Source organism: Lacerta agilis, chromosome 10 (assembly GCF_009819535.1).
Source record: "Lacerta agilis isolate rLacAgi1 chromosome 10, rLacAgi1.pri, whole genome shotgun sequence".
NCBI classification, from domain to species: domain Eukaryota; kingdom Metazoa; phylum Chordata; class Lepidosauria; order Squamata; family Lacertidae; genus Lacerta; species Lacerta agilis.
In genome coordinates, this window is record NC_046321.1 from 21,912,838 (window position 1) to 21,927,091 (window position 14,254).

At 42.4% G+C, this 14,254-nt stretch overlaps 1 protein-coding gene across 11 annotated transcripts in view; it reads left to right on the forward strand.

The window, feature by feature from the left end:
• The window catches only part of MYBPC1 (myosin binding protein C1), a 94,634-nt gene that overhangs the window by 58,741 nt on the left and 21,639 nt on the right, over nt 1-14,254 (forward strand). For 9 of the 11 annotated variants that reach the window (XM_033163277.1, XM_033163276.1, XM_033163278.1 and 6 more), the window contains 7 exons: nt 567-673; nt 3,031-3,164; nt 5,019-5,178; nt 7,171-7,275; nt 8,446-8,634; nt 9,286-9,420; nt 13,598-13,714. In XM_033163277.1, coding sequence (XP_033019168.1) covers nt 567-673; nt 3,031-3,164; nt 5,019-5,178; nt 7,171-7,275; nt 8,446-8,634; nt 9,286-9,420; nt 13,598-13,714 — 947 coding nt within the window. The remainder of the gene's footprint in view (nt 1-566; nt 674-3,030; nt 3,165-5,018; nt 5,179-7,170; nt 7,276-8,445; nt 8,635-9,285; nt 9,421-13,597; nt 13,715-14,254) is intronic. The other 2 variants (XM_033163286.1, XM_033163285.1) reach the window with 1 other exon arrangement.

A 14,254-nucleotide genomic window follows, 5' to 3' on the forward strand; every position in this document is an offset into this window, starting at 1 on the left:
AAGGATAAAGGTTGTTGATTTCAAATGATAGCCATCTTGGGACATTCTGGTTATGAAAAACGAGTAAGACCCATATATTTATAACCAAAAAAGGGGCAAACTAGATGAGTAAAGGAAGACTCATAATTAACATTTCCTGATGGGTTTTAAATTAATAACTAGGTTGGGGGGGAGAGCAGCAATCAGATCAAGTGCTGCTACATGAGTGCTGCTTCTATTCTCAGTTAGGACAGTAGATGAGCACCCAGCTGCTAAAGTAGTATTGGCATCATAATTTGAAAATCAAAGGGCAGAAATCATTGATAGCTGCACACACAGGAGGAAGAGCCCATAAATTTTAGTGACATCCATCAGTTCTTCCTCTTACAAACTTGATGGTATGAAATGTTTGTAAAAATGTAGGTGTAACACTCATCTTTGCATTCAGAAATATGAAACAATTTGGGTCTAATTCAAAAGACATTAGAATTGTATTGTCATATAATGCAGTGTATAGTTTATGGTCTCATACTTTTAAGTTCTTGCATATTTTTTTCCTTTAAATTTGCCATCTTGGTTTTCCACAGAATCCATCGGCTAATTGTTGATAAATCACTCATTGAGGATGATGGAGAGTACATGTTTGTTCCAGATGCCTATAATGTCAACATACCCTGCAAAGTGCATATTATAGGTAACTTTTGAGTTCATGTTTGTTCCTTTTTAAAAATGTTTAATGTGCTATTTAATACTGTATTCAGAGGCAGGCCTGCATGGATCACAGGGATAATGTACTGTTGGCCTTAAAGCAGAGATTGGATCAGCTTGATGATTTGCTAGTGGTTGCTTTTGTTTCTCGCGTTTGAACATTTGTGTCATACTGGGAAATTGGTAGAGCTGGAAGCTATGCCTGCAGTTCACTGGGGCTTGCATAGTGAGATGCATTCCAGAGGGTCAACCATGTGTATCTGTTGTAGCAAGAACAGCAAAGAGTCTTGTGGTACCTTGTTGACTAACAACAAAGATCTCTCTCTCTCTCTCTCCCACACACATACACACAGAGAGAACAAGTTTGTTTTTTTCACAGTAAAATTGATAGTTTTAAAGATCCCACTGGATTCCTTGTTGTTCTTTCTGCAACACTGCTACTCACAGAGGGGGATGGAAGAGAGAGCAGAACATTTATTGTAAAAGGTATATGGAGGGCTATATTTAGATCCTGCATTGGAAAGAAGGTTGGACTAGGTTAAGGATGTGACTCTCCAGATGCTGTTGGCTGATTGCTTTTTAAAACCACAGCACAGCCTATAGTTGCTTTTGTTCATGGCCAGGTGAAAGGTCCACCACAAGCCAATATTGCAGTCGAACAAATTTCTGAACAGTGAGATAACTTGCAAGATGTTTTCTCAACTTTTTCAATGTGTTTTGGCTACTCTCATCTCTCCCTTAGAACTTGGTGTTTCCTCCTGGTTCAGGTGGGTTCCAACAATCCGTAGAATAGGAAGCTGGTATAACGTCCAGGTTTGGAGCTAATGCTGCATCATTGCCTGGTTTGGCCATTAGTCTGGAGTAGGGCCATAGCTAGGGGGTGGCGAGGTGGGGTGTGTGTGTGTGCAAAATCAGCTAAAAATATCTCCATAAATATAAATATACTAGCTGATCCAGCCACGCGTTGCTGCGGCTGATTTTGTGAAATTGAAGAAGTTCCCCTGTTCAACTTCCGTCTGCCCCTTCTCTCTCCCCCCCCCCCGTTTTTAATTACCCTCTTTTTGGGGGGGCCCGATCAACTTCCGCCTGCCTCTTCTCTTCCCCGCCCCCTGTTTTCAATTACCTTCATTGCCCCCCCCCCACGTTTTCAATTACCCTCTTTTCCGTCCCCCTCTTCAATTACCGGTTTGCGATCTCGCAAATGGCCGACGGAGCTCTGCCAGGGGAAAGCTGTATTAGCTGCAGTACCAGTATAGCCATCGCTAGAGGGCGATGTTTTGCCTGTGACGTCTAATTGTGGTGCCAATGTTTAGCTTTTGTGGCTGCAGTACCAGTTTAGCCGTCGCTAGAGGGCGATGTTTTGCTGGTGACATCTAATAGGCACGCCAATTTTTTTGCATTAATTCTTTATTTTAGGTATGTCAGGTGTGTTTTTTTTAAAAAAAATTAATTATCCTATGTTATTCCCTGATTGTCATGGAATGCTGTGTCCTAATTTGATGCTGTTTGGTCCAGCGGTTACGGAGCAAGTTGGTAACCACCGTGCACGCAATGGGAACATTTTTATATCTATAGATATTATTGCCTCATAAGATATGGTTTTTAATAGAGGGTGAATTGAATGGGGGGTGGGGGGTTGGAGGAGAGGCGAAAAGAAGAGCTAACTTGTCCATGGCTAGGAGGCACAATCTGGATGGTTCTGCCAGGTGTGCAAGATCACCTAGCTATGGCTCTGGTCTGGAGAGCAGCATCACTGCTTCCCTGACTGGTGAGATGTTCTGTGACATCCCTTGGTTTTAGGTTGACTTTGTTTGGACCATCTTTTCTAAGAACAGGTGTGGGGAACCTTTGGCCCTTCAGGTGTTGCTGAACTACAACTCCCATCATTCCTGTCCAGTGGCCATGCTGGCTGGGTTGGTGCTGTAGTTCAACAATACCTGAAGGGCAAAAAAGGCTCTCCATACCTGCTAAGAGGGAGATATCTTCTTCAGTATTTCAGAGGACAGTCTTATGAAGATAAGTATGCCATAAGACACAAATGCTTAAGGTATACTGAAGCTGGAGAAAATCTGTAATATTCCTGATTATAACATATGAAAGAACCAAAAATGTGTAACATTTCTGAATTCACCATATGAGGGAGCCAATTGTTGTATGGATGGCTTGCTAACAATGTTTGGGATAGCATATAGGACAGGATGATCTGTCAATTCCAGGATTCAAACATAAAAGAAATGGACAAGTTTAGAAAGTTTTCATCTACTGCTTTCTGTACTGTTAGGCTTTGTACATAATGAAATGTTCTTCTCATTGTGCAAATTCCTCAGTCTCTCAATTTTGCAGATCCTCCTAAAATCCACCTTGACGGGCTTGGTGATGGCAATACAGTGACAGTTGTAGCAGGAACCAAGTTACGTCTTGAAATTCCTGTCTCTGGAGAGCCTGCTCCGAAGATTATGTGGAGCAGAGGGGACAAGGTACAACTATAACATAGACATATATCTGCAATCTGATGTCAAGTCTTTAAAATTTATCAGTTTTGTTGTGTTTTATAATAAAATGTGGGTAGCAGAGTAACCTGTATCAACAGTGGCATAACTTTGAGCTAAATTTTTGGTGATTAATGATTACTCCTAGCCTATAGCACACAGGATGCACATTATACTGAATCAGATCATTGGTCTCTCTTGCTCTGTAATGTCAAGACCGACTGGCAGTAGCTTGCTAGACAGGGGACATTCCCAACCCTACTGTCAGATGTTGGGAACGGAATCTGGGACCTTTTTGATAAAAAGCAGAAGATGCATGCCCAGAACCTTCCTGAAGCAGAAGAGTGAACCATCCTTGACTAAACATCCTGTCCTTAAAATAGGAGGATGCCTAACCTATGAAAAGCTCCATAATTGCTGCAGTTATTTTCACAATAAAATGTAAATGGCTGTTATCATTTTGTATTAAATGGTGCAGGGGGGAGAAGAGGGTAAGGAATAAGCAATGGATTCAAGCGGAAGTGCGAGTATCTTACCATCTCATCATTCCTCCTAGTGATGTGCTGGGTGACTCAGCTCACAATAGGTTTTGAAGATGGAGGGATTTATGTCCCTCATATCTTATGCTGGAGGGGTCTGTCTTGTCCCTACTGCAGTTACACAAATGTGTGTCAATGAGTGGTATTTTCTGTGTGATTCTGCTTGTGATAGGAACACAGGAAGCTGCCTTTTGCATGTTTGTCCATTCAGCCCAGTATTTTTTACTCTGACAGCAGTTGCTGCCCAAAGGTGCTCTGTTTCACACTGTTACCTGAGATTCATTCAACTGGAGATGCTAGGGATTGAACTCAGGAACTTCTGCATTCAAGTCATGTGGTCTGCTGCTGAGCTGCAGTTCACTCCTGCCCTTTGCATCTCAGTCTAGCTACCAAACAACTAGGTAGATTTGTAGGGACTGCCCACAATGTATTTCACCTGTACCGAAGGCAGAGAGAGGGTGTGTGTCAAAGAAAGGGTGGTGTATTGGGAGGAAGTGTGGCAAGAGAGTTGGGCGGAGAGTTAATTACGTTCTAAAAACATCCTGTGTAGATGCTCATTTCACTGCACAGATTATAGCTTGCTATGTGGTGGCTGATTCATTCTCAGATGCACTCCACCACAGCACCTCCTACATGCTTTTGTAAGGGGCTATGGTCTGCAATGCTGCTTCTAGTGGTAGTACCAAAAGAAATGGTGATACCAGTTTGGACATTACTACAGAATGTGTGACCCATTGACATGCTCCATATTAAACATTTGTTTTCTCCTGTTGGCAGGATTGGCCCACCCATGAGGCAAGGTGAGGCAACAGCCACAGGTGGAAGGATCCACGGGGGCAACAGATCTAGCCTCCAGTGAATGCATTGCCCACTGCTGCTGCTGCTGCTGATGCTGCTGTGGTAGCAGTGACAGCTGTGGTGTGCTCCTTGGAGGTCGGATCTGCCACCTCCTCGGCAGCCCCCCCCCGCAACATCTGTAGTTGCCTCTTGGCAAATAGGAGGCACTGCTGTTCTCCTCCCACCCATGTCCCCAATGTAGATCTTAACTCACTTCATGGTGGTGGGAAGGCACCATTTTGTAGTTTGCCTCAGGTGCCAAAATGTTTTTGGCCAGCCCTGTCTGTTGGGCACTTTGTCATCTCTTATTCAAATTACTGTTAGATTTTTGTATATATCTTGTGGCTAGCTTTGCAGATTTCTATTTAGATATCATGCTTTGAGTCTTATTTGTCAATCTCCTGGTGGTTTTCAATCCCATGGTGTAAACTCTCTCTCCTCCTTCCCCGCCCTGCATAATTGATAGTGGCTCATGGATCCTGCAGCCAGAATACGGGCAGATAATTACCCAGACAGCAGTTGTTTGGTGATTGATTCAGCTGAGAGAGATGACTCAGGTGTCTACAGAATAATGCTAAAGAATGAGGCAGGAGAAGACACAGCCCACATCAACATCAAAGTGGTTGGTAAGTCTTTCCAGTTCAATATTTTTGTACCAAGACTGCTCTACTTAGTTCTGCGTTGTTATTTATCATTTTTATGGGTCTTTTCAATATACAAAGTACTTCATAGGGCTGTAGCCAAGTAATTTTTACTCAGAGCAGACCCACTGAAATTAATGGATCTAAATTAATCCTGACCATTAATAGATTTAGGCAAAGGTAAAGGGACCCCTGACCATTAGGTCCAGTTGTGTCCGACTCTGGGGTTGCGGTGCTCATCTCGTGTTACTGGCCGAGGGAGCTGGCGTACAGCTTCCGGGTCATGTGGCCAGCATGACAAAGCCGCTTCTGGCGAACCAGAGCAGCACACGGAAACGCCATTTACCTTCCCACCGGAGCAGTACCTATTTATCTACTTGTACTTTGATGTGCTTTCGAACTGCTAGGTGGGCAGGAGCTGGGACCGAGCAACGGGAGCTCACCCCGTCGCGGGGATTCGAACCGCCGACCTTCTGATCAGCAAGCCCCAGGCTCTGTGGTTTAACCCACAGCGCCACCTGTGTCTCTATTAATAGATTTACTCTTGAGTAAAAATGGAATACAATCCATAGCTTTTAGCCTCACTGATTTCATGGTTCCCCCCCCCTCTGCTTTTTTATCTATATATATAAAATGCAAGTGTCTCTGCGTCCAGTCCGTGTGTCTCTGGGTTTGCGCTACTGCGCATGTGTCCCAGGGACACAGGGATTGGACGGAGAGACATCGGGCCGGGAGCAGCGGCAGCAGTTGAAGCAGGGCCGTTGAAATGGAACGTCGGCTCTCCAGAAGATTGGGGAGGCCGAGGAGGAAGGCCACGCTGCTGCTGCCGCCACTGCACCTTACCGCGCTCGGCTCCACCACCAGCCGGGCTTCCCGCCGCCCACTTGGCCTCCAGGGGACTGCTTTAGCGGGAGGTCGGGGGGTGGTGGAGAGGCAAGAAGCGGTTTCTCCGCTTTCGCAGAGAAGCCGCTTCTTGCCTGCCCCGCCCCCTGCCAAAGCCTGCTTTAGCAGGAGGTGGGGGGGTGGACATATGTTCTAGCGCCCGTTATTTTAACGGGCTGAAACCACTAGTTTTTTTAATATTATTGCATTTGATTTTTGCTTGTTTTCTTGAAAAAGTAATAGCTTTTAAACTATGCTGTTCAATGTTCAGAAAAGTGTTTGAGAGGTATACAAAACTAAATTTTAAATGAGCTGAGGTAAGAGATAATGGCCTGGTTTGCTTGTCACATTAAAGCATAGTTTCAATGTGCTTGTACACATCGCTCAAAAGTTCCTGCAGTGCTCCTTTCCTACTGTGTCACTGATAAAACTATGTCTTGATATGTCACCCAAATCTTACCTCATGGTTTTTCTTCTTCAAACAAACCATGAGTGGTAACCAAGGTTTGTTCTTTACTGCTTCTGTTCTGTGAAGGTTTGGATGATATTATGACAAGCCAGACTCCATGTAGGATTCAACTAATGAGCCTGAACAAGGACTTCTGTTTGAGGAATTGGGCTTTTTCCACTCTCCTCCCTATGCAATTCTCCTCCTCAAAAATGACTCTGGGAAGGTTGGGAGAACCCCTGGAACAACATGAGGGAGGAAGAGAAGGGGGCAATTTTGCCTGGTAAGCTGAAATGCTTGCCCTGACAGAATTATCACTTCAAAGACTTGTTTTGTCTGTGGTGCAGAAGCACGAATGGAAGAAGAACATTGAGGGGGTGTCTGTGCAGCATGGTTTAATATGATGTACAAACTGGACTAATTATTGTTTCCAAGACCGCCAATGAACTTCTTTGTAGTTGAGTGCTGATTTACACCTCGGTCTTGTCTAGATATTTTTTTGCAGTTTGTTTATTAAAGGTCTACTTTTAGCTCCAGTTTTGGACCAGTTTTAGTGATAAGCAATAAACAGTTCACTGTATAGCAATATCAGCATGTTGAGTAGGGGAAGCTATCCAAGGAAATAAAAATATTTTTGCTTGCAACAGATATTCCTGACCCTCCTCCGGCACCTATTGTGGTTGATGTAGGAGAAGATTGGTGCATTATGAACTGGGAACCTCCAGTATATGATGGTGGGTCGCCTATCTTAGGTAAGTAGATCTAGCATCTGCACAGCTATTTTGATATTTCCTAGCTTTTTACTGTCAAATTTAATGGGAACCTCTGAGTTGGTGCCCACATGGTGGGCATCTAGCTGCTGTCTCTTAAAATAGAATTTTCTGAGAACATACAAAGGAGATTTTCATCTTGTGTATATGACTTCATAGATACCATTTTATATACAGGCAAAAAACTTTCATAGCCTTCTCTCTGTGTGTCTGGAAACATGTAGAAAAACAGAGCGTGTGACATAACAGTAATTGGCTCCAACTTTCCTACCCTAGTTTCCCTTTATTGACTTTTGAAGGAAAAGAAACTTGGAGTATGATAAACATTGCATTACACATTCAGTTCTTCTACATCAGAGGTGGGAAACCTTTTCAGTCTGGTAGGCCAGATCAATATTTGTCTCCACCCCGCTGAGCCACCTTTGACAGGTGGGCAGGACAAACCACCTGTCAATCTTATCACAGGTGGGTTTTCCTACCCTCATGACAAAGTCACTTGCATAGCGCTTTCCAAATACCTGACAGCCACCTGGTTGTTGGGTGCTTCGGAACCACAGCACAAGGGACTTTGCTAGTTTCACGGCAAGTGTTTGCCAGCAGTGATCCAACTGGCAATAGTTGACTGGGAGCCATCATTTTCTCACAATGCCCCCAATGTCTGTGGCATTCTGGGAAATTAAAATGGTGGTTCCGAGTCCCAGGTGCCTGGCAATGATTGGAAAACTTTTTTGGGGGGATGCAGAGATTTAGGGGTAGTGCTCAAGAGCAGGTGTGAGCAGTGAGCCTAAGGATACTACATATTGTCACCAAGATTTGAGAGGAGGAATTGATATGGAGAGGCAACTTTCAGCAACAGTCATATGTTTCTTGTATTATTTAGTACTTCCCACACTTGATTCAAAAACAGTTATTACCTGCTTCTAGGAAACATGTATAAAGCAGCCTTGAGATGTTTGAATAGTGTATGTTTATAGAAAGATGAGCCTTCTTTATAAATTTTTGGAATGGAAAAAATAACAATAATATTCTTCCTGATAGTTCCATCTCTTTAACTAATGAAATACAGAATGTATACATTTGTAAGAGTCTATATTTTTTCTTTTCTGTAATCATATAAAAATAATAATTGCAATTCTGCTTATATTTGTTTAGGTTACTACATTGAGAGGAAAAAGAAGCAAAGTTCCAGGTGGATGAGGCTGAACTTTGACCTTATTAAAGAAACAACTTTTGAGCCCAAAAAGATGATTGAAGGAGTTGCCTATGAAGTCCGGGTGTTTGCTGTCAATGCCATAGGCACTTCGAAACCAAGCGAGCCCTCAAAGCCTTTTGTGCCTTTGGGTGGGTAGATAATATACAATGTAAAGGTAAAGGGACCCCTGACCATTAGGTCCAGTCATGGACGACTCTGGGGTTGTGGCGCTCATCTCACTTTATTGGCTGAGGAAGCCAGTGTACAGCTTCTGGGTCATGTGGCCAGCATGACTAAGCTGCTTCTGGCGAACCAGAGCAGCATACGGAAACGGCGTTTACCTTCCTGCCAGAGTGGTACCTATTTGTCTACTTGCACTTTTGATGTGCTTTCAAACTGCTAGGTTGGCAGGAGCAGGGACAGAACAACGGGAGCTCACTCCATCACGGGGATTTGAACCGCCAACCTTCTGATCGGCAAGCCCTAGGCTCTGTGGTTTAGACTGCAGTGCCACCCATGTCCCTCAATATACAATGTACATGTTGTCAAATAATCAGACTAATCAAAGATATGTCAAAGTCAGTTCCTCCATTTTCTTCTAAATTTTGCAGCAACTTTTAATTAATGTGATCCACAAAACTGCTCACAATCCCAAGGGGAAGAAAGTGTGCAAATAAAATGAAAGAAAGAGTGGGAACAGGACAAAAGAGGAAGAGAACAAAACAAAATGTTAAAGGACAGATAGACATGGATGCAAAGGTTGTATTGCAAACTCAGACACTCTCTTTCATTGCTTCCAGCTGTCACGAGTCCACCCACCTGCCTGGCAGTTGATTCCGTAACAGATACTACAGTTACCATGAAATGGCGGCCACCAGACCAAATTGGAGCTGCAGGTTTAGATGGCTATGTTATAGAGTATTGCTTTGAAGGAAGTAAGTGACAACTGAATTTTTCTTCAGTTAGGTGAGAGATGTCTTACTTTTTTATAATAGAGAGCTACTTTCACTCACATCGAGGTGACTATATTGTAACTGAGGATTCTCCAAGTCAAGCATGTGGTTCTATCCTATCTGGCTTCTAAATGGTTGGTCCAACTGTTGCTAAAAATAATATCGGTCTTTCATTTTTAACTAGCATTCCAGACCAGTGGCTCAAAATTCTGAAACCTTGTAAAAAACATATATTACACTGATATGGAAATGCCATGTTCACTTTCAGTAGCAATGCTAGGTGCTACTTTAGAAACAAAATGAAGGACAAATGAAAAGCAAGAATTAATGCAGAGGTATGACTGTCCCCGTCCCCCCGTCCCCAAGTCTTATTCCCATTGTCATTTCTTACTTGGTCAGGTCAACACAACTCTTAGATTGGCCCTTCTAAATTTTGGTGTGTCAGAATATTTCCCTAAACTTTTATTTTGTGTGCTGATAGGCAAGCTGAGCTGGTGATTGAGCCACCACACCTGCTTTGCCACACTTGAATAAGGGTTAATTATTTCAACCCATATCTGGCTGCGTGAGAATTGTGACATTTATTATGTTGAAGCCAGCCCTATTATATGATGAAGATTTTCAGTGTCAATCAGATCTCAAAAACTGCAATTGTATGTACATAAGTGTGTCACTCTCTAGAGCCTTGATATAAGTTAAAAAGGCAACTGATCTGAGGGGAAGAACAGTGGATGTGGATGTGACCAAGAACAGGTAAGGAAATGGAACACTATGTGAAGTCCAGAACTTCCACAGTTCATGTGGGTAAGCATTCCCACACCCCCAGTTTGCAGTGCCTGGATAATAGCTATTCTAGGAAATGTTCAAGAATAGGAGGATATTCTTGCCCTAAATTTAATTGTAGCTGTGTTATTGGTATAGGCAGCCTATACAACTTTTACAGTACAGGAAGACCAGCCTGGAGGCTTGGGAAGTATCTGTTTCCAGAGGAAGTGAGTGGAGCACTGTGTGGCGGGCAGAGGAGTGGCAGACAACAGTTGGAAGGAAAGTGGACGGTCTCCAGTTTCTGCTTTGCCCTCCATCACTCACCCTAACAGAAATAGCAAAGAACAGGCAGCCTTCACGCCTCTGAGATTAAAGGTTCAAGTGAGTGGCTTCACGCCCTAAGCTATGGCTAGCTATCATTTGCCTTGGCAGAAGCTTGCCACTATTTCCCTGATGAACAAAGCCCTTAAAGAGTATTAAGATATTTTAATAGATTCTACTCTTCGACTATGAGCCAAACGACACATGGCATTAATCACATGATTTGCCTCTTGAGTGCAGGATTTTTCTTCCTTTCATGTATAGCCAGTACCCTCTTTCCTGCCTCCGGTCTGGATTTGGACCCTGGTGTGGAACTCTTTACTCCCTGATGCAGTCCTGATTTATATTACCCCTGCCCTCTGTGGGGAACCCATTCCTGATAGGAGTGCCATGAGGCTCAAATTGCTAAAGCTTTTCTATTCCCCCTCCCATATCAGGGCCCTAATCTGGATTTAGGTCCCTACACTTTAAAAAATCCTGCACTCAAGGACAAACCATGTGATTAACATCATGTGTTATTTGACCCTATAGCAGAACTTTAGAATTAGAATTAGTATTAGTATTAGAAAATAAATAGATTTTCTTTTCTTTTTGAATGGACAAATTAAACAAAATTTTAATAGGTCTGGTAGAGCCTTCCAGAAACAAGAAAGCTGCAGCATAATTTACAGGTTGGGGTAGGGAACCCCCAGGAAAACGCAATCACGGGTGTTGTAGAAAAGTGATTTATTATTGAAGTCTACACAGTGCATTAGAGCCCAGTCACTTTGCAATATCCTTGATAAAGAGCAATGTGTCTGAACAGCATTGGGGAAAATACAAGAATAAGTCAGCTTTCTGTGACACCTATGGAAGTTTCATACCATACTTCATCTTCCTGGGAAACCGGATTTGCCAAATATTCAGCTCAGCTCCATGCTGACTGGGGTTGATGGGAGTTTTAGTCCAAAACAACTGGAGGGTATCGGGTTGGTGAATACTGAAGTAAAGAATCAAGAATATGTGAATTAGCCAACCGTCCCAAATTCTCTGTAACTAAGGAGGATGTGATATGCATAGTAAATTGTAAATCTAGCCAACATAGGTAGAAATGTCTTTCAAGGGACACTTCAGGGTTCAGCAGAGCAAAATTCCTTGTGTACCTGTTGAACAGAGCAAAACTTTTACTTTTTTCTTTCAGATAGGCTTAAAAGCATTAAGAAGACCCCTCAAAATGACAGCCGCGTCTGCCATTTTGGTGTTACCCACCTCACATAAAATACAGTAGTGATGTATTTTACAAACAATACTGTGTGCATGATGTGTATTCTACTTATGCTTTGCATTTCTAGATATACACCTATATATTTATGTGTGTGTGTGTGTATATATATATATAGAGTTAATGCCACTCATGTGTATATTGTAACACTTTGGAACAAAACGTTCTGGAAAATACAAAAAATACTTGGTGTTTACTTCTATTTCTCTTGCTCTGCCTTGTTTCCTTTCATTTTTCCTTCAGTACCTGAATATTTCTGTTCTTCATCTTTTTTCCAGTACCTTTCCTTCAACTAATTTTTCTACAACGTTTAATATTTCACCTGGATCTCCAGGTATACTTTCTTTGACTGTCAATCTTTCAGCTGTCACTTTTTTCAGTTCTGTCCTTCTCTTCTTCTTACTTATTCTATCAATCATTCTCTTTTCCTCCTCTCTTTTACTCTCTCTCTCTTGTCTATTGCCCTTGAATGGAATTTTATTAGGGCTGCTTTAATGCACAGACAATTTCTATGATAATAGTGCAGAGTGACCTTGGAAAAGTGAGAAACGTTGTGGCTTCTTTAAAGTTAATAAAGGAGATTCTCAGCTTTCAGTGGAACCAATATTACATTAAACATACACACATAAGTTTAAAGGATCAAACATTGCTCATGGACTTAGTGACAGGATCAGATATTATGTTCCTCTTAACACACTCAGTCATTCATCTATGCTATCAAGAATTGAATACGAAGGCACTGGGAACTGAAAATAAAGGAATAAGCACCCAGATGATTAGAGGCTCCCAACTCTTTTATTCTCTCAGAATAACAGTCATTGTAAATGCAAAATGGGTAAGGGGATTTCCCCCCAGACATATTTCTGTAAGTTTGCAAATGACACTGAAGTTTTCATTGGCTAGAATAAAATGCTGCAAAAAAAGAGATGCCCTTACCTGTTTTGTATTTCCTTTTCTCTGGAATCAAAATAACAAAAACATAACCAGCTGAATACGGTGGCACACAATTACCTAAATTGGATCCGACAAGTTTGTTGTCTCAAATCAGCAAGCCCTGAAACAACGTTAGGTGCCTTCTCAACCTCAAGGTGAACAACCCCAAGTAAAGCTTGTCTTCCAAGACCTTTATTTCCCCCAGGTTTTGTCCTGAATTGTGGAAACATGTATTCACATGAAACTCATGATCAGGGTCTTAATGGAAACACCAGCAACACAAGAATAAAACCTGCTGAGATCACTGCAGCAGTGCTGTCATCAGCAGACCCTACAACACAATTTCTCTCCAGGTCCAGTTTTCTGCTTCCTGCCTGTTTTATTGTCCAATATCAAGACAGGTTATAAAACCTGAAAACTTTTGTCATTAGGCCCACCTTGCAAGGCACACCAATCCTTAAATAGATTTTAATCATTGAATGTTATCCAGTGAACTATACATACTATGAACAATGGAGTTCTGAGCCGGAAAAGCAAAATAACAACTGTGAATGAAAACTCTTTGACAGGCAATACTTAGAGAGACTGAGTTCAGTCAACTGCAACTATACATCATGCCAGCAGACTTCCAGATCACCTTATACCAGCATATACCTCTGCACACCACTGTCCTTTCTTTTTAGCTTTCTCTTTCTTATTCTGGCCTTCACTTTAATCTTCTCTTCCTGCTAAATCTTCTCTTTTACTCAATGGATTTCTCCTGCCTATCTCCTCTTTTTTCAAACCTCATCTTTCTCTCTGGATGCTCAGATATACCAGTCTCAAAGGCTCTTCTGCCTGTGACTGTAAAGTACCAAATGTGCTTTCCAAATTATTTAGGTCCTCAGGAGCCCACTACAGAGGGCAAGGGAGACAGTGGTGGTGGTACAGAGCAAAATAATAGTGAGGAGACAGACGGGGGCTTGATCAAGACTGAAGAGAAGACACCAAAACCCAGTGAGTTTTCAATGGCATCATCCCCCCCCTTTCCCCAATTGTGCTGTTTCCCCTTGATCTGTGGTTGGAGCCTCAGTCTGCTCGAAGCAAAGGGGCCAGGGGGGAAATAGGCAAACAAAGGTTTGCCGTGTGTAGAAGAAACAAGCTCTATTTCATTATCTAGCCAATTCCTTGATCATCCCAAAGCTCCTCTTCAAGGCGCAGTACATATCTCTGTATAGTTACTAACAGGGATTACTAACAACTGACTCATATCTTGCCTGTGTGAAAGTGGGTGTCTCTGAATTAACTTTAATGGTGGACTCTCATAAGGTATACCGGCAGAACTGTATGAAGGTGAATTTCTGGAGGCAACTTATGACCTGGAAGGTAAAGTATGCAACAAAGATATTTAAACATTCCTACTGAAATTGATTTCCACCCCCCCCCCAACAGTATAACAGCGACGTTTTTGAGGGAACAATATCTGCTTCAAAAATACAAAAATACCGCAGTGACTTGGGGGAAATGTTCATGGAATTTCGATTATTATACTATATA